We start from the raw sequence: 24,052 nt of genomic DNA, 5'->3' as shown, positions 1-24,052 counted from the left end.
CTTCACTTACAACTACTTCACATCAGACAACATACATCAATCCATTTGCACCACCAATGCCCAATCACATTATAACATATAATAGCCAATTGGCTACTTTGTAGCATATCTATTTGGCAATAAAAGCATTAATTTATATTTGTAATCAATTGTCATCAATTAAATATGTACACATGGTTTCTATGAATCAAACTGTGTTAAATTGCACTAAATCACTGAAAAGTGCATACCAAAAACAGACCTTTCAGCCACAGTACCAATGTACTAAAATTACTAAGCTTCATGTTGAAAAACCAGATCAATCAAATATTTTGTAACAAATCTATTTTGACTTTTAACCTATGAACTAAAGTGTAACTTGTTTCTGACCAGTAAGCTGCTGGAGGATGGAATTCCACTCATACCATTCTTCCTCATCTTTGACTTTGAAGATGTGACATCGACCTTTACCAGTTTTGTCTTTCAGGCAAATTTTCTTCTTCACTTTACCCTTACTGCCACTACCTGAAGCTGAAACAAAAATCCACATCTTGTTATGCCATAGAACAGGTAATTATTGTAATGATTTTGATTTTTTTTAATCTTTAAACTAAACAAGAGTATCAGTGAAACTGATGAATGGTCCCCGAAAAAACCACATTATTGGATACAAAATTTTAACAAAGGGCAATAAATCTGTAATAAGAGGTTACGGGTCCTAAATTTTGTATACTTCACATTCTCTTAGTATTATCAATGTAGACACCAAGCTTCATGATCCTTGTTTTATTGCAAGCAAAGTTATGTCATGACACAAAATTTTAACAAAGGGCAGTAACTCTTTCACTGAGGAGTTGAAGACCCTGAATAAGGTACACTACATATCCCCTCAGTCAGTATGACCAATGCATACACCAAGTTTCATGATCCTTGCTTAACTATGGGCAAAGTTATGCTCCTGACTTGTAAGGAAGGACGGAAAGACAGACAAACAGAAAGATGGACTTATGGGTAAAGTGGCACCTATATGCTCTTCCGAAAATATTTTTTGGGGAGTATAAAATGAATCATAAATACAACAATCGATAAAGTGTACTTGGTAACAAACAAATTACCAGAGTAAAACTAGATTAAAGATTCCCGTGAATCTTGGAAGCCCACCATTGTATGATCTTTTCATTACGTCTTTATATCAAAGCTGGATCTTTGTTCTTTTCTCCTTTTCCCTCCTATTTACTCAAACTTCAATGTTGTATTGACAGGTGACTACATCATATGGCAATGTCAATAAACAAGGAAAATCAGTACTACGAGGAATAAACATATGAAAATTTGAGAGCAATCAGTCCTGTACTGCTCAAGAAATAATAATAACCAACTGTAATGATCAAAATCAAAGATGGCCACCAGTCAGCCATTTTTCTTTTCTTTTCCCAAACAGTCTATTCACAACTGGGATCAAAGCAGATCCTACATATGAAATCCGAGAATTCACCCAGTACTCTTCACCACTACATCTGTCGAAATCAAATATGACCACTGGACATTTTATTTGCCTGAAGGAAATGCATGACTTATGACCAAGGGGAACCTATATATGAAATTTGAGAATGATTTTTCTACTTTTGTACTTTTGAAGAAAATGATAATAAACAAAACTGTAAAAGATGGCCATCTGTCGTCATATTGTTCCCCTGATTAGTCCCAAAATTGAGAGTGCACAACTAGAGACAAAGGGGAATGAACCTGCTAGTGAAATATGAGAATGATTCAATAATGATAACAAGGGTTTTTGAAGGACTGATAGAGAGTTGAAGGACCACATTTGAACAACACACCATCTACTGATGGTGAGCTAGAAATGTCTGCTCCTATATGCAAACCAGAATCAGATCAAGTGTAGAACTTGATAATATGATACCAAACGTTAGTTAAGAACCAAGTCAGTTGAGATTTTTTCAAAATCTTAGAAATAACATGTGACAGACAGATAACTTTATGCCTCCCCCAACCCCTACTAAAATGGTAGGCCATAGAAAGGTATGGTATACCAAAATCTATTTTTTTAATTTGAGCAGTCTGAAAATGCTGATAAAGTTAGCTGTATCTTAATAGTAAATATTATTTCATATACACCAAAAGGCCCATTTGAGGACAAAGAATGATGATATTGGTCTAAACATTATGTTACTTTGTAATGCACTTCCTTTGATGCAGTTTAAATCATTGTTTGGCTCGACTGTATCTAACTAAATTTGTATCAAAAGAGCTATTTATGTGTTTTTCTTTTGTGCAATATTTGATGCAAGACTGACAAAAAAGAAATACTGAACTAAGGATCACTTATGTAGAATTGATAGGTTTCACACTTGCTATGTGTAACTTATAAATATAAAGAGGTACAAGAAAATATTTTTCCCTGATGAATAGAATTTCACTGTTGGGTTCTGCTTTAAACCAATGTATTCATTTAGTCATGTCTAAAAGTAGTGATGGACACATCAGATACTTTAACCTTTTATCATACAAATGGCATGAAATACTGCAGATTCACAATCTAACCAAAATGTCTATAATCACAGACTGACATATTATCCAACTTACAAAAGCTGTCTTTTCTGGACATCTGGACATCATATTTTTCAAGGTCAATGAACTTGGCTGATGAGATTGAAGCTATCTGTAAAAGATAAAACAAACCCCATAACAACACAATAATAATCTCAGAAAATTTTAACATGCAAGACAAGTATTTCTATAAAGGCATACCGGTATATATAATTAATGGACTTAGAAAAAAATACATCAATTTCAGTATTTTACACTCCCCATCCCCCAACCCCCCCCCCCCCCCCCCCAAAAAAAAAAACCACAGAAAAAAAAACAACAATGCAATTGGTATCATCATAATGATATTTCTTCCTGGGTTTATTAGCCCATGAACAGCCAGGATCATCCTGAGTCAGTGTCTCCTTGTAATCGCTGGTGGTTATGTCACTAACAACATACAGGAGGCCCATCACATGCCATCCAGACCAATTAGGGTAAAGCGTCTTTCATTTAAATGATATTTCAGTAGGTACAATAACAACAAATAAATTGCAGAATTTAGTTTCTCAAATGTCTCTATTTGCTTGGATAACAATTTTCAAGATAACTGCAAAATACAATTAAATCTAAAAAATTAAAAAATACTCCAGTTTTATGTTTATTTTATATCAATAGTGTATAAACACCAGAGATATGTTGTTATTTAAATATTGGTGCTTAGCAAAACACAAACATCAAAATACTGTAATTTTTTTAATCCTCTTTACATTATAACATTTTCACCCAAAACATATTTCTCTTTCCAAGGAGGGAGAGGAAACTTTGTCTAATATCTTCCAGTACATTATTCAATATGACTAAATCTAAAGTGAATAGAACAAGTCATAAAGATATATAGTCCTAGAACAAGTCATAATGATATGTAGTCATATCTCAAAATCTGAGCTTTTGTCCCAAAAATGCACAAAAAAATGAATTTAAAATTCATATAATCTATTTGTTATGATCAAATGGCAATACAAACTACATTGTAATCACATTCTGAATTTGATAAATTAGTATTTATACTTTATGAGAAACTAAGATAAATGCAAAACTTCTTAAGCCTCTAGGAATTTAAAGTTTTCCCCTGACCTGCGACCATCTGGGAAATATTTCATAGCAGGATGTGTTGAGGCATCCACTAAGTAATTACATAGCAAGTTGATGAAATTAGGACATAATACTTTTTGAACAACAGATCTAAATAGAAAACTTTAATAAAGTGAAACGTTAATGACAGAGACAAATGATAACTCACAGACTGAGCGATAGCTCTACCATACTCAACGGTGCTAGGTTTTTCCCTCAAAATAACCCGTACCACTCTCCAATCCTTGGCTATGTGTCTCTGTAAGAAACAAAATGCGACTCATCAGTAATTTGCAAACTAGCGTCTCACTTGGAAATGTATATATGATCTACAGAGCAGACACTGCTTTCTTACTTAGAGCACATCTTTTTTACAGTAAGTGCAATGGACAGAATTTCCACTGCAGATCAACAAAACCTTCATCTGCTGTCTAACTGTATCACATTAGTTTTCGGTGTTGTGAATATATTTTCTGAATTTCAACTAGTCAATCAGCCTGTGTTCAATATATAGTTGTACCTTAAAAATTCAGCCTCTTTAAAGAGACAGATCATAAGATATCTTGATAATAAGATAACATATACCTCCTGAAAGGAGTTTTAGAACACAAATAACTTTTGCCCTCTTTATTATTTCCATGGACACATTTTTTGTAATTTCCTGAATGACCACCATGTTTCTGTAAACTTATTTCTTTTTTGTGGGATTTTATTTCACTTTTATAACAAAAGAATTAAAATCTTAATAATCAACTGCCATGGATTACAATAGAGATAATGCACAATGGTTTTCAGCCAATATTTGTTTCCTTCTTTATCCTTAGTCTTTACGAACAGTACATATATCTACAGAGCAATTGTAATCCCTTATTGATTGTAGTTTGAAGTTAGTCTGATTCCCCTGAGTGTTTGATTCTGAGAAGTTGGTGTATTAGAGCATATTATTGAATCATTGAAATTTAGTCTACTGTGCTTTACATATTCAGGGTATAAATCACCACAATGATATTTCAGATATGACAAAAGTAAATCACTGCAAAAAAAATTGGCTTCTAGCAGCAAAAACATCAACCCCAAGCCAAAGCAGCAACCCCAAGAAAATATCTGACTGCAAAATATAAAATGGAATTGTTCATAAATTCTATAGGTGAGACACAATGCATTTTTAAACTTATTGAAATTCTTGATATTTTCTAACATTTTCTAAAATAATCATACCCTTTTTAGTAAGAATCTTTCCCTGAGAATTTTTCCCTTCCTGTGCTTAACGTCAACATTTGCATTCTCTTCCTCCTCATCTGATGATTCCGAGTCGCTATCTGTGCTGTCATAATAACTGTTTCTCTTGCCCCCAAGATTCAATGAAGTCTGTAAAATCAATGTCTGATGATTAGTCATGAAATACAACAAGAGGCCTATAGGGCCTGCATCCCTCACCTGGTTTAGTTTGCTGAAATTGATTGACTTTAACAAAGGGAAAAGAATTTAAAACACTTGTATCTGTTTCTCCGTCACAGACTACACTCCTCAAAAACAGGGTTAGATGCAGCTGTTTGTAAATAAATAAGTTCTCTTCATCAAGAATGTCAAACAGTTCTAATATAAAGATTTTAAAGAATTGGCTCTGTATCCTTTATCTGGCCCCTGCCCTCTGGTCCCAATGGACTGAAACCCATTGTTCATACAAAATTGATCCCTTTTTCATAGGCATGTCTGACATCAAATTGGGGTAGAATCCAGGAATTTCTGCATAAGAACAAGATAGATGTTTAAGAAATCGATAGTTTTCCATATTAGGGCCCAACCATCTGTCCCTAGGGGGCCGAGACCCACAGCTTATACAAAACTTAATTTTCTTCACCTAAGCATGCTTCGGACCAAATTTGGACAATATCCTACAATTCCTAAAGAACAAGATACACTTCGATAGATTTTCCATATTAACCCCTCATCCCCCTCTCAGACCTTGGAGGACCCGACCCGCTGTTATGCAAAATTAGTTCCCCTTCCTCCAATGACACTTAAGACCAAATTTGATTTAAATCCGCCCAGTCCATCATGACTAGTTGCTATCTATAGGAAACGTTCACAGACGATGGATGCTGCAGTATCTCTATAGCTCACTTGCCCTTTAGCCCAGGTGAGGTAAAAATGCTATTTTCAAAAACTTCATGTTTATCACCATGTGAGTACCTAGAAATTACAGAAATTAGCAAGAAGTTAACAAATACAATTATGATTAAGACATGATTTTTCCCCTGAAACACAAGACATTCAAGTCCACTAAGCAAACAGTACAAAGGAATATTTGTATGTTGATAGGAAGTCAGAAACTGTCAGAGAACTAGTGGTAACTCTAAGGTCAGTTAGCTTAAAGACTTCAGACTGAGAACACAAGTATTGTCTATTTACATTTGTTCCTAGTTTTTATCAAAGAATGTAGAAATAAACTTACAAATCTGTAAAGTTTATCATCATCACTAAACTTTGCAGAGGCTCCAGCAGCACCATCATTGATATCGACTTCCTGGACATGGCCTAATTTGAGCACTGTTTGAACCATTGCTGATCCTGCATCTCGTTTCCTCACAATTGACCACCTAATCAGCCAATCAACCACATCGCTGCCTATAGAAAGTAAAAGGAAACTACACTGTAGTACAACTGTTGTAGCCATACAAAATAATGTAATTGCATATCCATTCTGTTACAGTGATTAGAAACATTAAACTATACCAGAAGACAACTAGAGTCTATTTAAAAAATTTTTTTACTGCACATTTATCCTTTTACTTCCTTCCTCTTTCAAAGGTTTAGAATAAATCCAATCATGACATAAGAATATGGGTCAAGGTCTTTGTCAAGCTTCATTTTAGGAGCTTCAATCAGGAGAAGTCGTTTGAAGGTTTTGACAGATTTTACTTTTGTGACCTTGATGATTGATCAAGTCATTCCCCCCCACCCCACCCCACCCACTCCATCCCACTTAAACTTTGTCAGGCTTCATCAAAGGAACATTCCAGCCAAATATCACGACTCTTTCCCTCACAGTTCTTGAGAAAAGGATGCTTAAGGGAAAAGCTATTACCACATAACAGAAGTAATAATATTATTTATAACATACATTATACATTGTACAAAGGAAGTGTACATGTAGGATCATCTTTGAAAGTGTTATTACAGCAACAAGGAACATAATGTACCAACAGACAAGGAAAAGCAGACTAATAACCTCTGACCATAACCTTGAATGATCATTCAAGATTGCAACTTAAAATCTGAAGTAGTGAATACATCATCAAGTGAATTTTTAAGGAAGTTGAAACTATAGGCAAATTAAGAACAACCAACCGGAAATCTTAAATCATTTCTGTATCATGAATCTTCTGGTTAGTAGCTCTAGGAAGTGGATTTAACAAATTTGTTGATGACAAATCTTTCATCTCCTCTATAACAGGTATAATAAAGTGAAATAAAATTGATTTCAGTTGTAAAATCTCAATACCTGTAACTGATCAGAGAAACATTTCAATGTTTTTTTTCTACATTTTGGACAATTAAAATATGAAATTATTTCAGTGGGTCTTTCCTTAAAACTGGTGTTGAGTGGAATGCTGACTGAAAATTTAATTACCCTTGAAGCAGTTTTTATGTACAGCTCCATTACGGACATGGTTGGCTAGCATGACTCCAGCATCAGGATCTTGTATTGCTCCAAGAATTTCACTGTCAACACATCAAAATGTCAAAAGAATGTCGCATTTAGATGAAATTCCATTCCATGATTTGCATGCAAGGATTTCTGAAGTTGTCAACTATGAACAAGAGCTATCTCAGAACAGCATAATTTACCTCTTGATGACAAAATTGATGTCAATTATACTGACCGATATTCAAACGCACATACCTATTTGAGACACACTGAATCAAAGAAGTCAGAAAAATGAGGAAAAAAAACAAGAAATTAACAAAGCCCAGATAACCAATTTGGATAATTTCTCTTTTCTCTTATCTGCTCTTACTTACAAAAAATCTTAGTAAAATCCATCTAGTATTTCTCCTAGGTAGTGATAAAAAAACATCCAATGTCATCTTACTAATCCAAATTGAAAATTCACTCTAAGAAAGAGGACCTACATACGAAATTTGGAAATGGTTCATCTTTTGCTTCTCAAGAAATAGTGATAAAAACTTATATGTCCAAATCTAAGATGGCCATCTGTCTGTAATTTGGTCTTTCCCAGCAGTCTTATAATTTAAAAGGCACCAATCGGGCCAAGGAATTACATAAATCCAGCACTTCTTCAAAAAGAGCAATAACAAGCATTTATTGTCAAAATCAAAGATGGCCAACAGTTCAACAGTTGGTTTTTCTGATCACTATCAAAACTTAAAGGTCACTTCTAGGGACCAATGAGGAATATGAATATGAAATTTGAGAAGAATCCATTCAGAAGTTTTTAGAAAAGATGATAACCAACTTTCAATGTCAAAATTCAAAATGATTCGCCTGTCTCAAAGTTAGAAGAACACTATAAGATATTGAGAGGAATGTACATATGAAATTTGAGAAAAGTTTATCCAGTACTTCTCAGTGATAACATTATAATGAAGGACAGACAACCGACTAAGGACACCAAAGCTATTTGAACAGCCCACCATCTAATTATAGTGGACTAAATGTAGTGTTTATTAAGGCTTTAACTATTACATAATCAACAATCTCTTAATGGACATTTTAATGTGGCATGCCATTTATGCATAAGCTGCCCTATTTTTTGAAAAGGTGAGCTAAAATTGTTGACATTGACTTTCAATTGACTTCAATCATTGTCAACATACCTGACATTGACTTTAGCTCTGAAAGCTGGAAATGGCACACTACCATTTGAAACCTGAAAAAAAAATTGGTTTCAGTACAAATACGGAATTCTAGATTAACAAAATGTTTACTGTAAAGCAATTGACGTAAATATTAATTGATATCTCAACAATTTGTTACAGGTATGTTGAATTCTTTTCTATTAAAGAAAAGAATTAGGAATGGAATTAAGATCAAATTTTAATACTACTCCTGTAATACTGCAATTTGCTAAATTCTAAAATGCCAAAATCAGACAGGTCAGGAAATAAGTAAAATATGTTGGTTCTATCTTTAGTTGTAGAAGGACAAGGGACTTATCTTTTCTTGAAATTCACAAAATTACAATATACAAAATGTTAAACATGTCTAAGCAGGAGTTCAGTCTCCTTAATTTAGGTACACTAAAATTCCTTAGCTTACCAACTCTCATTAAGAACTGCAAATGTCAATAAAAAGCATATTCTGACCTGTTTTGAGCCTGAAATGGAGCGTATCACAGCACCAATGGCATGAGCCCATCCTTCACGATCTTTCCTCCCAGCTGCCTGTAGGTATATCTCCTCACCCTCTGGCAAAACTATCTTGAATACTCCCTTAATTACAAAACAAAAGTTTAACACTTGTCTCATTCAGAATTAAGCATTTATTAAATAATATTTCTGAATCAGAATGCCTTCCAATTTACAATTACAATGGGTCTTATAAGTGTATGTAAACCACACAGTTTTAAGATACTGAAAATCTCAATTATTTCCTCTTTGATCAATACAAAATGAAATAAGCTTACAATTTACTTGAAAATTACCAATGTTAGATATCAGCTGACAGTTTTGGAAAAGATCAGATGGGTTATTTATAAAGAAACTAATTAAGAAGAGATTATAGCCTTCTTCTAAAAGCCTAAAACACATATTACAAAACACAATAATATTGTTCTCAATAACATTGTTAAACTTTCTTATAATAACACAAATATAAAGAAAGAATTTACCTGAGCATCAGCAACAGGGTCATCTAAGCAAGGGCAGATAACTGATGCTCCATGCAATGAAATGAAGGTGACTATTACTGTCTTGTCACGTCTGTGATGGCAAGTCAGTTGATCTTCATGAAGCACTAACCATCTGATCTTCCATCTTTTGTTTGGCTCCTACAATTAAATAGAATATATTTTATCAAAGCAAAGGCTATTTTGATGCTCTACAATAATAATTGTTTGTCAACAGTCAATATAATGTTGAGGCACTTGTCTCCCACAGGTAGTACATAGTAGCCGTAGGTGATGCTGAGCATTTTATTGAACATAAGGCATCAGGCCAGCTGCATGCCATCCAGAGCAATTAGGGTACAGAGAAAACCACTAAATATCATTTGTCATTTGTAAGAAGAAAACAGAAAATAACCAGGATGTTACATCAATAGTTGACATGTTGTTGTTTTTTTTAAATTCATTTTCTGATGCACAACCACTGACTTGCTACTTAAAGAAACTTTTGGGGGACATATATTTAGTAGTTTGCTTTGTTTCTCCCTTAATTATGTTTTTTTAATTTACTGGAAATAAGAAACCTGGTTATATAAATTATTGTCAACAATCAAACTAAATTCACAGTTCACACAATTTAGTCTAGTGATAGTTCTCTGGATACATGCCTGTGTGTAAGTATCATCAGGTGATATTTGGCTTAGTATACCGAATATAAAGTATTGCTAAATTGCTGAAGTTATTTTCAATGCTATTGGATGCACTTTCTGCTACAAAACAAAGAGGGTTATTCAGCGTTTTAATAATTTTCGTAATGAAAAAGTACTTCCACTCCATGAGGAAGTGGAACAGAGGCTACTGAAGAAAACAGTTAGTATCGGTGACCAGCAGGTACGCATGTCCATAATTAGTGATAACGATGGAATAATTTTTGTATAAATTTAATGAAAATCATACCAACAATGCCCTTGTCCAGACAAGTTCAGAGAAAAAAAATCCGACAAAATTCAAAGACAGATAGATCGAAATATTAATACCGACTGAGCCTATGACTCACCGAATCGAAAGACTAGCAGTCCAAAATATAGCCGATCACAGGTAATTAAAATGATTTAATCTATCAAACGCAAGCAAACAAATGTCCATGCAAATCAAACGAACTGTTCTAAGATAAATGAAGTTGACAACAGCAATTCAAAATAAGAGAAAAACAGTTGGACTAAAATAATATCCCGTGGAAACTTTTTAGTTGGCCGAAACGGATTTCCTTCGGTCCGGACTGAGGGGGTGTTGCACATTACAATCAATATTACATGTATTTTAAAAAGGTGTGTAAATAACGCATTCTATCATATTTACAAATTTCAATAGATATCCTGTTTTCAGCGTTGTATTCTCATTATCCATTTGATTGAAGTTTGTCACTCAAGTCGAACTTCATTCTGCATCATCTGTTTTCCTCGTTGTTTTTGTTTTCAGCATTTAGTAACTAGATGGCGCTCAGATGGAAACTTCCGGTTCCAATAACAAGGGGCCCGACAAGGGGTATATTATGACGGTAATGAACATCTACCAGATGGCCTTTTTATAATTAGCCTGCAGCAGCACCAGCAGCGTATAAAAAAAGACGTTGTAACTGATACACCGTAGTAGCAGATGGTGTGTAGGATTTGTTTTAGGAAGGAGCGCTAGCTGTAGCTAAGTGCTTCTGTTGTACAAGTCACGTGGACTGATTTACAGTACTTGAACCTTCCATCAAACAGAGGTTACATGAGGTTTAGTCCGAGTTAGTCATCAACGCAACCCTGATATAAATATTGCGATATCACATGGGAATAATTAGGACTAATAATTAATACTGGTGCTAACGGTGATTTACATACCTATGTGTGCGTATATATACACAGATATCACTTCAAATTAAAAAGGCATGACTTAATATGGTCCTTGGCAGATACGTATATATGTGTTATTTATGTCTGTAATCTTTGGAAAATCTCTGTTTATTTTGGGTTATGAACATCGATCAAACTGAAACAAAATAATCTGGATATGTTCATACAAATTCGATTTTTACATAGAGCCCGAGTTATTTTTCTATACATTTTAAAATGTGTTGATCTGATTGTATCTATTTAATACCAAAATTTCAACCTAAACATCAAAGGCGTGTGTTACTTATGTCTTGGCCACATAGATCTGCTGTATAAAGAAGACGGTGTTCTAGTAACTTCCATTGTACTGACTGATGTAGGCCTAAAGCCATGGTATTGAGGAAGTTACTATTTTTCACTTGCTGTAGTGTGACATGGAACAGTTTTAGTCACGGATAATATCTTATGGCAAATAAACACATGTCTTAGCAATCTGATCTGATCAAATTGATTGGGTATACCTGTAAATAAATGAGGGAGATAACTCTGTTAGAAATTACGAGTAAATGTACTTGTGTGTCAGAAAGTGCATCCTCTATATATCGCATGCATCCTATAATACTACTTCAGAAGTTTTTTTCCGATGTTGACTATACATCATCACGTGTTCCAGAAACAAACAAAAACGAATACAAAGGTTTAAAAAGCTGAGTACCGTCCTATGTTTGTTAAGAAGGATACAAAGTCGAGTACCCTCATTTGTTCGTCATATTCATGGTCATTTATTTTCACATAATCGTCAGGATATCTTTAGAGTATATAGACTAGATATCAATGCTCCCTGTCTCTGTTCTGTATGGAAGAAATCGTCATAGTACTTCAACAAATTTGGCACACGTGACCTTGAATATTTGTTCAGGTAAACCTTTTCAAACTAGATTTCAGGACCATACTGGCCATTTTGTTCAGTCAAACGAAATCATTGCAGTGGTTCAGCAATTATGACCTCCATGACACTGAGTCAAGGCCATTTCTTTCAGAAGCGTTTAATAAACTTAATTCGTTCGGGCCTCAAATGTTCTGGTCAATATCACGATTTTCTTGCATTTTATTTAGTAGCTCATAAGGGGTCGATTTAGTGCTTTAACCGGCACAATGAGCTTGAATGTTGGTAAAAGTTACTTCTTTTCATAAACTTTGTCGGGTTTTTATCACTAATGCCGTATCTTTAGATTCGTAAATGTTGTGGGGTCTACTCTCCGTCGGTTCTTCAAAAGTCGCATAAGGAAAAATTGACGAACGACCAATTGTATTGGTTTATCGCCCTGTCAACAGTCAATGCTACCACTCTGAACAACTTACGGAAGTCCCGTCGCAGGTAATCCAGAGATTAAGCTTCTTACTCAACAAGACAACCACGACAGCATAGATCACTCTTTTTAACTTTGTAAGATGGTATCGAATAGCCTACTTTAAATTTTCACCTGAAGTCATGTACTTGGACAAACGCTTTACCTATCGCGGCTTCATTTAACATATACATTTTCCTAAATGACTGAATTCCGAAAAGGTGGCCATCTTAGACTTCGACAGTTGACGTTTTTATAGCTACTAGTATTTAATGATTTGTTTAGGAAGATCTTTCTCAAGTTCCATTTGTAGGAAACAAACTGCCGAAAAGATAGGCAGATATCTCGACAGAATATCCCCCTCCTGGCAAACAATAACACCCTGGCCCCTAGTTGCACCAACCAGTTTTGAAACTGCTTTGTTAGTCAACATGCTATTGCTACTTGATGGGTCTATTTTACTTTCAATTCTTGGCTGAGAAAACAGGCCAGCAGACAAGCGGATAAGTTTTTTTAACAGTTAAAGTTGTAAAAGCTATCGCTATTGTAGTAGCGAATAGAAAATTTTCACAATTCTTGTGCAAGTCCCTTTTGTCCCTAGATGAAGGAAGACGACGCTCTCGAAGCGTGAAAGTTAAACTATCACTTCTCTGAGATATACTCGATGGATATTTCACAAATTTCGTATGTTAGATGCTTTCCGACTCCAGTTGTGCCGAACCAAATTTGACTTGATGGAAAATGACAATCCTGCGTTTTACTGTTTGTCGAGAAGTACTCGCTGGATCTTACTTATCTTTTTTTATAATGGTCCTCTATCATTGGTTGTACATGCAAAATTAATAAAACTGGTTAGAAAGCTTATATCATAAAGGCAATATTGGAAGACTTTTTTTCTGGCAACATGAACTTTTATCATAAACTCACTACATGTATATACCTTTTTCTTCTTGCTTACGATTAGATAAATCTCGTGAATTTAAACAAATCCTCATCTGAGCAGGGCTCATGTATTATATCACGACCGTGCACCTTTTACTTATTGAGAAGAAGTTGTGTTTAAGATTTTAAAGCGCTTGAATCATGTGACTTCGATAGCAAGTAAGGTAATTTCTTTGAAATAAACACGGAAACGTTTTTTCCAAGCATGTCTGTGCTAAAATGTTCATTTCCAATTAAAAGGTTCAATATATTTTACCCTTTAGATCTTCAAAGTACATCAAGGTTATTTATTTGAACAAACTTTGTAAACATTTATCAAAGCACGACATTGGTCAAAATATAATGGCCCTCTATGTCTTTGTTATTGAGAAGCCGTGTAAATATTTTGCCACGACCTGACGTTGAAGTAGTTACATTTTTTACAACCTTTTAATTTTAAACCCCAATATTATGACCCTTTGGCTCTTGTTTATTGAAAAGTCGTTAAAACCATTAGCACATTTAACCTAAGGGACGATAATTATCATTATCGCCTCCCTATTTTAGTAGAGTTATTTTGACTCTCTTAAACATGAAATGTTTCATTTAAAGTTTGTTATACCAAGTTCTTGAAACGTACTGAGTTGATATCTTTGTAGCGTCTGGATTTGCATAATGTAGGTTTCATTTGATCCCAATGTATGACTATTCAAAAATCAAAATTGCCATAGGGCAGCCATCTTTATGAACTCCCACACAACCATCGTGGAATTTGGCGGTCTAGGTATACATGACTCGATTGATTAATGCATGTATTACTGTCAGCGGTTACCAGGAGTCGGTAGTGGAGAACTCAAGGCCAGGTGCACCCGATATCGACAATGAGAGTATCCTAACAACTGGTGCTTTACTGGTATTAAACTTGTATAGTGTTATTGCTAAATGAATCAGGTGTTGAAGACTACTAGAAACAGCAAACTCGTAATGGATATGAAGCCGGTAGAGAATGGTTGAATACTTGTTGAAAGTAACAATTTCGACCCCGGAAAATAAGGCTTTCAGTGCAAGAAGTTCCAGGACAATTAGTAGATTAATTAAACCAGTAATGCGGAACGTTGAAAATCTACTTATAGTAAGTGACCTTATTGTGACCACAGCGGTCGAGACTGGTACTCGAACGGATGCATGTTAGAAAGTTTTACAACAATCCAATGTTAATTAAGTTGGTAGAGCACAAACTGATGTCTGTTTATTTTTGACCCCAAGAGGTTAAGACCAAACATCCAAGCTTCAGAACAACAATCAGGTTGTTTAGTCAGCGAGTAAAGTGAGGATATCAAAACTCTGTTTATAGCAAAAGTTACTTTAATCTTTATACCACAAGTTTGTACAAGAGATGATACTTGTGATTAACATTTCAGGCAATCAGATAATTAATGAAATGGGAATTACAGTAAGTGACCTCAATTTTGACCACACGTGGCCAGGCGACTCAAACAAGAAATAATGCCTGCAATTATGTGTATTACTCATAATTAACCACATAATAAAATCAGTATGATTAATGGCTTTTCATTTCAGAAGCTGCTATACATGTACCAAGTTTTTTTGGAAAGATGAGGTTTAGTGAATTGCCATCTTCAAAGACAAAAGCCAATCCTGTTTAGTGATTCGATTCATCTTTCTGTTGTGAAGTAGTGACAACACTTTTGTCATCTTTTCATCAAACACTAAGAGTGGAAATTTGTGTCTCCCCCATACCTTCCATTCATCATCCCAATTTTACTTGTAGCTATCTTTAAAGTAGCTGGGGTCAAAATTTAAATATAGATTAATGGTCAAAATCTAATTGTAGATTAACTATCTGCAAACAAAACACGACTCGTTGATTAAAGTCCTGTCTCAATTTTACTTTCTGTTCATCAGAAGTACATGTAGCAATCAAATTTTTTTTTTCAATATGGCAGCTATTGCTGCCATCTTAAGAGGTAGGGGTCCAGAAACCATAATCACTAGTATTGGTATATTGATTGAAAATCACGATCAATTATCAATTGTAACCAGTAGACATAACCAAAGAAATTTTACTGATAACAATCAGAAGACTACACTGTAGTGAGGACATTATGCACCTTTTGCTACTGTTTGGTTTTTGTTCACATCTGCCGATTGTCTGCCATGCTGGCCACGTCTGTAGTGATTTAATTTCCCTATAGGTGTGTAGGAGCCGAAAACATGGACAGTCAATCATAACAATCAGAAAAGCCAGAATCACTTGACAATTAACCAAATTGCTTACATATCATAAATTGTTGAAATATTTAGATGCCATCTTGCTTGTCTATTTTCAGGTTACTTCCCCTATCTAACAGTAGACTCGACCTGATGCTTATATATATATATCTCCAGTACCTGATAACTTATGACAAGTAATATATCAACAATTTCACTTTTTTATTGACATGACTTTAAGATACATGTAGTCTTGAAGGTAGCAAGACTCAAATATTCTAAACATCAATAAAAATATGGACAAAAGTTTCTTTCTGTAAAAAGTTTCAACTAAAATGATACGGACTCTCTACAATGACATGATGGGATATAATTTATATATAATATATATATGGACAATTGACATATATACTTTTTATGTAAATCTGGCATTTTCGGTACCTCATCCTAAGTACCAGATTAGTCATATATGCCAACAAGATCAAACACTATGACGATGAAAAATGGAATATGAGATTTGGTGACATTCCATTCACTGTGCCACAATTCTATGTTCATATTTCAAAGGAGAATTTATAAGCAACTGCTTACATTGTAAATCAATGTTTATATTTTAAGCATGATGATCTTTTCCCTGAGCGGATTAAATAAAAATGGAGGCAAAACTTAAATGCTTTCATTTTTTCAAAATATCTTTTTTCATAACATTGAAAAAAGGAAGGGGAAAACATGCAAAATTTGTAAAAATTATTTCTCATTCTGTACAAATCAATTCTGCCTCCGACACTTAATTAAACCGAGTACAGGATTGTAGGAATTTTCTAGTACATACAATAGAAGATCAAAGCAAAATTGCTGACCTGATTACACATACAACCTTCCAGGAAATTTATAATTTCATTAAAATTTGATTAAAAATCAAAATTCACAGAAGTAAAAATGGAAACAAAATGAATTGGCAGCAGAATGGAATGTCTAATCATGTGAAGACATAAAGATGAATGCTACTTTACAAAATGGAGAAAAAAAAAAGAAAAAAAAACTAAACAAAACAACTGATTGGAGACAATCATCGGAAAACAAATTCATATCATATCAGCACAATTTTCCAAGCTGAATATCAATCACATCAGTGATAAAATCATAGTTTGTTCTAAACACTCCATATAGGGACTTTCTTCATGATTACCAGGAAATAATCCATACTCTAGAGGAAATGCTGATATTCCTAAAAATGCAACAGAATTAATGCCTTCATTTGTAGAATTTCTGTTATATATCTATTCATATGAAATAAAACCTTCTGTTAAGTACCTGTCCTTTATTTTAAACATTTAATGTACAAAACATTGCCATTTTTTTTTTGTCCAAATAATTTGTCACAACTAAAATATTCACTAAGCAATGTTTCAAATGCTGCTTATTGTTCCATAAAGGAAACATTTGATTGTTCTCTTGGCTAGATTTGGAGAAACATTTACACAACATAAATAAGTATGAAATACTTGTTTCTTTTCTGAAGAATTTTTGACACATTCTGCAATATCTCCAATCTATGTTCATAACATGTCAATTCAACACAAGCACAATCATTTCACTCATCATCATCCTCCTCATCATCATCTTCCTCATCGTCATCTTCTTCTTCATCATCATCATCTTCCTCTTCCTCCATACCATTGTTTACTGGTACCTGTTGCCTGACTCCACCAGTAGCACCACTTGATGTTCCACCCTGAAAACAGAACAATCTTTATAAAATCTGCAAAGAAAATGCTGAATTCATACCCAGAAAGGTAAAACCAACGAGAATATGTTATCAGAGATCCATCATAATGCTTCCTGTCTGTGTAATGTTTCTTTACTGAAACATATGAATTTTTCTACAAGCTGTTCAGACACAGGCCAGTTGCTATGCAGGAAGAAATGATATTCTAGAGGGTCCTTGTAGCCCATCATGTTTTCATTGGTTTTTTTTTTATTTGAGTGCAACCTTTCCTCTTTGTCTCCCGTACTGTGCTAGTTTTTAACATCAACTGAATAAAGAATACTACAATCAACTACAGAAGCTTATATATGAAATTTTAGAATAAACCATACCTCAGTTTCTGATAGTGATTTTCTGATAACAGTCAAACAATGAAAATTGGCTGTATACCAACTTTTTTTGAAGCCTCCCCCATCCCCCCATCCATTTCAACACTTAACTGGATCAAGAAGGTACCTTAGGAAACCTATCTGATAAAACAATCTGCTTTCTTAAATCTGTACATCGAACATTTAATAATCATTTCCACTTTTAAAACCTGAAGCTGATTGAAGTGGAAAGAAACAATATAATTTTGCTATTTTATCAAAACTTCAAAAATAGCAAAAAAATGACGTAAAGAAGCAAAATCAACAATATCACACACATGTCCTTTAATACATACCTCTCTCCATTTCTTTAATTCCTTGTCATAGTCTTTCTGTAAAACTTGGCTTTGTTCCTCAAATGGTTTCTTCTGGCTATCTGTCATCTCCCTCCATTTAGCCCCAGCTGAAAATAAGGGGAATTTTTTTATCCATTTTTAATAACTGTTGAATAATGAAGTTTGAATTTTTACATATTAACCAAATTTCATCATCTTTTTTACTCAACATGTTATATCAGTTCCTATCTTGCTGAACATAAAATTTGAAGTTTCCTGACCCATTCTTTTTATACAGAAACAGCTCATGGTTTGATTCATGTAAGATGGTACTATATCATTGCTTGTATATCATATTGACATCCTGAATGTCAGTAACATTAAAACTGTCAGTGAATTTTGTATTCATTTGTAGGGTTGTGTTCCAGCTTCGCATCAGACAACTTTCAGTTAAAATGTACAAGGTGACTGATGTTGAAACAAGATAAAACTTTGGGTAAATATAACATATTACATACTACCAAGTGTATTACATGATGCATAACAGAAGGGGAAAATGATCAAGCTACACACCTCTTCTGATAATATCTTTATGGTCGATTCCACTGTTCTTCATATCTTTCCTAAATTGTCCAAGAAAGAGGAAGTAAGCGGTCTGTGGTCTCTTTGGTTTGTTGGGGTCTACAGTTTTCCCTTTGAACATGGCCATTTCGGCATCATATCGTGCCTTATCCTTGGCAGCACGGACTTCAAATGGCTTCTTTGCATCATCGCTCATGCCCCTCCATTGTGCAGAAGCTTCTTTGGTGAATTCAGCAATCTAGTAATTGAATACATTACATTGTTAGTCATATAAATTATGAAAAGGAAAAAATCAAAAATGGTGAAAGACACTTTCTAAAATATTAAAATTACTACATTTCTTTCCCCCCCCCCTCCCCCTCATTTGTGTACTGAAACATTTATTTTTGCTTGGTGATACAGTATGTTAACTTTGGACTTTAAAAGATCAATTAGAGAATATCAAATTGAGGATACTAAGGGTTGACAATGGTTAATAATAGATTGCCATGTAGCAGTATCATTAAAATAAAACATTGGTTACCTTTGAAACATTTCTGCCTGTTGTCTTAGCCTCCGCTCTGCAGTGAGCTAAGAAAAAGAAATATGCTGATGTTGCTCTTTTAGGCCTGTTGGCATCCTTTGGCTTCCTCTTCCTCTTGGTGGGAGAATCTGCTGTTGGACGACCTACAAAGAACCAAAATTTGATTCAAATTAATTCCATTGCCACCAAAACATGATTTAAAATAATTGATTTTTTTTTTAAAAAATTGCTTTGGACAAGCACACATTAGAAATTTAACAGCTCAAATAAAATACTAACAAAACCTTTAACTGTATATACAAAAATGTGCATTACTACCAGTGTTGCCTAGAGGACTGAAGTTTTTTAAAATTTTGAAATGGTTGAACAAACTATTACAAAATTTATTAAAGAATTAGTGATTAGTTATGTATAGGGATGTACCGAGTACTTGGATTACTCTTTTCGGATCGGTTTCAATACCAAGCCAGGTTATAAAATGTGCACCTGATTACAAGAGTCAGTACTACAGTAAAATTCCCTGTAAAATGTTTTCAAGTAATTCTGTACTCTTGTAGGCTGGCTGTTGATAAGAAACTTTATTAATATGCACATAAACGTAAGTTGGAAAACATTGTAAAAGTCTTTTTCCTGGCTATAATTTTTAGTTGATAATTGGTTAGCCAATCATACTTGAAAAATTGGTGTTGATCACATTGTGTTCTTTCTTGAATTTGTGGTGATCACATTACTAAAACTTGCAAGTAATCGGGTATGGGTAGGGATTCTATGATCAAGTACCTCACACAAAAATTGTATATCCACGACAGCCCTAGTTTTGTTATCAATTAGTATATGTGTAAACAAAAAAACTACATGCCTCCTGTAGTGAATATTATACAGAAATGTGTCATTATATACATATTTCTGGTTTTATTTCTGATCAACTTTGATATAATCTTTGCTTATACAATCATTAGCATTAATTATATTGTATCACCACTAGTACCAATAATATTATATTTTCGCTCCAGAAAGTGTGCGCTTTGTTCTTCATTGAATGCTTAATCTTACTGGCCTAGCTTGGTATAAGAATAATATTCCAACACACCTGGTATGGGTCTAGAAATTAAGTTAACACTTTACATTTCTTGGGATTTTAAAAAATATTTTTTTATAACAATGATATTAATTACAATATGATGTGCAGCTTGGTTTGTTTTTAAGACTGACGGTCTGGTGACCAAAGTTGTTGATAAGACCCAAGTCCCACAAGTTGGAAATGAAATGCATGGTTTCATTAAGATATACATAATACATTGCAAAATAATAACACATACTTTCAACTTGGCTTCATTTTCAGTTTATCATCAGGGATGTAAATCAAAGCAAACATGTTAGTTATTTTTTAAAATAAAATAAAGGACTGCAAGTTGATCACTTTGGGTTTTTTCCCCCCAATCTTATATACTAACAGAATTTGTTGTAATTGTGCAGATTAGAAAAGAAACTCAATAAAGAAAACCTCATTAAGGGGATTATGAAATTCATTTTGATGTTTTAGTTGTGTAAAAGCATCATTTCAATGTTTCTGTTAAGTAGATAAAACTTGGATACTAGTCATTAAAATTGGTGAGCATTGTGCTTTTTAACTTGTTTAACCAAGCTTGTAGTAATTTAATCAAGAGACTAAAATGAGAATGTTATATAATCACTGATGCTTCCTACAGTCTCAAAAAACAAAACATTTCACCACAGCAGTTCTCATGTCAGTCTCTTTTTAATATACCAAAATAATAATTGTCAAAATATTACATAAATCACTTATGATTTATAAATTTTATAAAATGTAAGTGAAAGTATTGAAATAATTAATGAAAATGGCAAATCAGTGTTAAGATTTATATTTTATGAATAAATAGTAATATGGTAATGATTCAAATAACTCTGGTTTTACCAAAATTTACTTGAGTTAAATCAAGCATTATGTAGGTCAGAACAGGCGCAAAAGCCAAGGCATCCCTAGATATATGGCTATGCCAATAAAATTATCTTATTTATGGTTAATTTGAACAAAATTTGGTCAATAATCATTCTTTTAAACTCAAACGTCAAGAAATTATACAATAATGATGAAAATTCAATAATTTAGTTCGGCACACAATTTCATCGATATGAATACTAGCTTACTACTAAAGTAACGTGTGCGTTCCCTCCAGATGCTTTGTATTCGTTTTTAAAATCGGATTAAAATTTAAAAAAAATGTTTTCGATAGCAATCGACCTCTATTCACGCTAGAATTTATATGTAATATTTATAACATTGAAATGTTCTCTCGAATTCACAAAATTTTCACATTACAAGTTTCGAAAAAAATATATATAAGTCAAAGAAGCCCCGAATCTTTTTTGTCCCCTTTCGATGGGCCTCCGAAATACCAGTGGGTCCAGGTGAACCAAAGTACAAAATTAATTACTTTTTATCATTCTACAAAATCTGGATTCCATATAAATGATCTTTGTTTCAAAATATTACTAAATTGATCATCACTACTATTACTATATATACACAAGAACATGGCTACTGAAACGCTACCAAACGCCTATATAGCTTTGTGAACAACCCGGCGAGCAAGCCGAGGGAAATTTATCCTGAAAACCACAATGAAATCCAAAATTATTATAAACATGGTCAAAAATGACCCTCACCGATCGTGCAATTCGATCATGAAATTGTGTCATCAACAGCATATTCGTCTAGAAAATCAACTATCATCAACTACCAAATCCTACTATGTGTATATAGAAGTAGTGAACTTACCCATACTGTTATATATAAAATGAAGCACGATGTTCTTTGTAGAAACCTTGTAGTATGATTAGCAAGCCGTAGGACGCTACAAAGGACTATTCACGTGGTACATATCAGCCAATAGATGTGAAGTATTTTCCCGCCGCACAAGAGTTATACACATGGGACGTAACTCTTTGTGTCGGTGCCCGGGGCTTTGTGTTATCACTCAACTACTGTCAGGGACAGCTCGAATTATCACCTGTATTGTTAAGATATCAAAATACCGCGCTACTTCAGAACAATTAACCAATCGGAGGTTCCCATGCTTCACTTAGCCAGTTCTAGGTATAATCTAGTGTGATCGTAAAAACTATTACTGTTGCCTAACGGATAGACTGGAAGGAGATGCCTACATATAGGTACATAATATATTTATTTCAAACTGGTTGGGCAAGCTATTAATTAATTAAAGAAATGAATGAATACATAAATACACATGGACGACCTTATTTCAGAGACGTCTCTGCTTATATGATTGTCAGTCCTTATTAATCAACTGATATAAGACAATTTCTTGTCATTACATATATAGTGCATATCGTTATTATTTGCACCAAATCAGCACTATGTACAGTGAACAAAAACAACACACGATGTTCGCGTACAATTATTTACATGGGGTAAACGATTATGTAGAATATTTCATTACTCTTGATATATCAACTCTCGTCGTTTTAACTAAAACCCTTTGTGTATGTGTTGCATTTGGAAATGAAGAATTGAATTTACTCTTGAAAAATAACGACATTCTGTTGCATTCAAACTTCGGCCTGTATTAACCAAGGCAAACACTTTTTACTGGTAAGTGCAGTGTATACATGCATGCTTTCCAGGGTCCCATCACCAAGACAACCATCAATCTAGACCCAGTTAACATCAGATTCACTATAGTCTGATTGTAAATAGGTTGGACACGGATTTAGAAATAAATATAACGTTCGCTTCAAATGAAACATTGTTCCTTCGAAATAGGCTCTGACTGACCTTTACTTACTGAATACACGGAATGTCATTTATTTAAAAAATATAACGTACACGATGAAATAACTAAAAAATCTATAGACTTCATGAAAACGTTTTCTGTGAAGGTGTGGGTGTAAATTAAAAGAGGGGAGAAAGATTGACCAGAATATGATGATGATTACAAAGACCGAATATGTCACAAGACTGTATACTAATTATATATGATGTGACTGCAGGCGAGTAGGCTAACCGTTAATTACGCGATCTCAATCATTTTTTAAAAAATCACATCAAACTGACACTATTTTACGAGTATCGGAACTTCAAATTCGTCAAGTGAATGTTTGTCTATTTAGTTTCAGAGTGGCAAATGGAATAGGTGAAATGGTAGAGTTATACAAGTATGCAGCATGTTTGTTTTTAACATATATAGATGCACAGAATGATCAGAGTCTATCTTTTGAAGAATATATAAAGACAGAATTCACAGTAAAAATGAAAGAAAAAATGGCCAGAATTCAAAAATCAATATTTGTGGTTGTTATCATTACCTCATTGGTAAATATTCTATTTCTTGTGTGATATATAAGTAATCGTATATAACAGATTTATCTTTTATTTCTTTTAGTATGTGTGCACTGTGTATTGTTTTCATTAGTGGGACATGTCCAACGTTTTAGGTGATAACATCATATGCATTAAACTATCTTATCATGGTATTTATAACCGATATAAGTGACATAACTTTGCAGTAAACAAAGCCACATCGCGAAATTTAGCACAGCGCCGTCAATTACACATTCCATTCAAAACAAAACAAAAAACAATCCGTTATTGCAATTTTACATGCATTCA

General features: G+C 33.8%; 2 protein-coding genes across 2 annotated transcripts; both read right to left on the bottom strand.

Moving 5' to 3' along the window:
* Positions 1–346: 346 nt before the first annotated feature.
* Positions 347–10,947, bottom strand: LOC132555120 (pleckstrin-like). The gene is made up of 10 exons (XM_060219463.1): positions 10,869–10,947; positions 9,516–9,674; positions 8,992–9,117; positions 8,503–8,555; positions 7,295–7,386; positions 6,116–6,288; positions 4,879–5,028; positions 3,830–3,919; positions 2,584–2,659; positions 347–510 (listed from the first exon to the last, which is right to left on the bottom strand). Exons 1-10 carry the CDS (start codon positions 10,914–10,916, stop codon positions 347–349), a joined length of 1,131 nt encoding a protein of 376 aa, XP_060075446.1. The 5' UTR covers positions 10,917–10,947.
* Positions 10,948–15,542: 4,595 nt separating this feature from the next.
* Positions 15,543–22,277, bottom strand: LOC132555087 (high mobility group protein B3-like). Its single transcript, XM_060219426.1, has 5 exons — positions 22,202–22,277; positions 19,402–19,544; positions 18,870–19,116; positions 18,318–18,424; positions 15,543–17,620 (listed from the first exon to the last, which is right to left on the bottom strand). Exons 1-5 carry the CDS (start codon positions 22,203–22,205, stop codon positions 17,480–17,482), a joined length of 642 nt encoding a protein of 213 aa, XP_060075409.1. The 5' UTR covers positions 22,206–22,277; the 3' UTR covers positions 15,543–17,479.
* Between the last annotated feature and the right edge of the window lie 1,775 nt (positions 22,278–24,052).

This window comes from Ylistrum balloti, unplaced genomic scaffold (assembly GCF_031769215.1).
Source record: "Ylistrum balloti isolate Yb309-2 unplaced genomic scaffold, AGI_CSIRO_Ybal_v1 Utg370452, whole genome shotgun sequence".
In the NCBI taxonomy this organism is placed as follows: domain Eukaryota; kingdom Metazoa; phylum Mollusca; class Bivalvia; order Pectinida; family Pectinidae; genus Ylistrum; species Ylistrum balloti.
The sequence above is the reverse complement of the archived record's forward strand: the minus strand, read 5'-3'. Positions and strand labels throughout refer to the sequence as shown.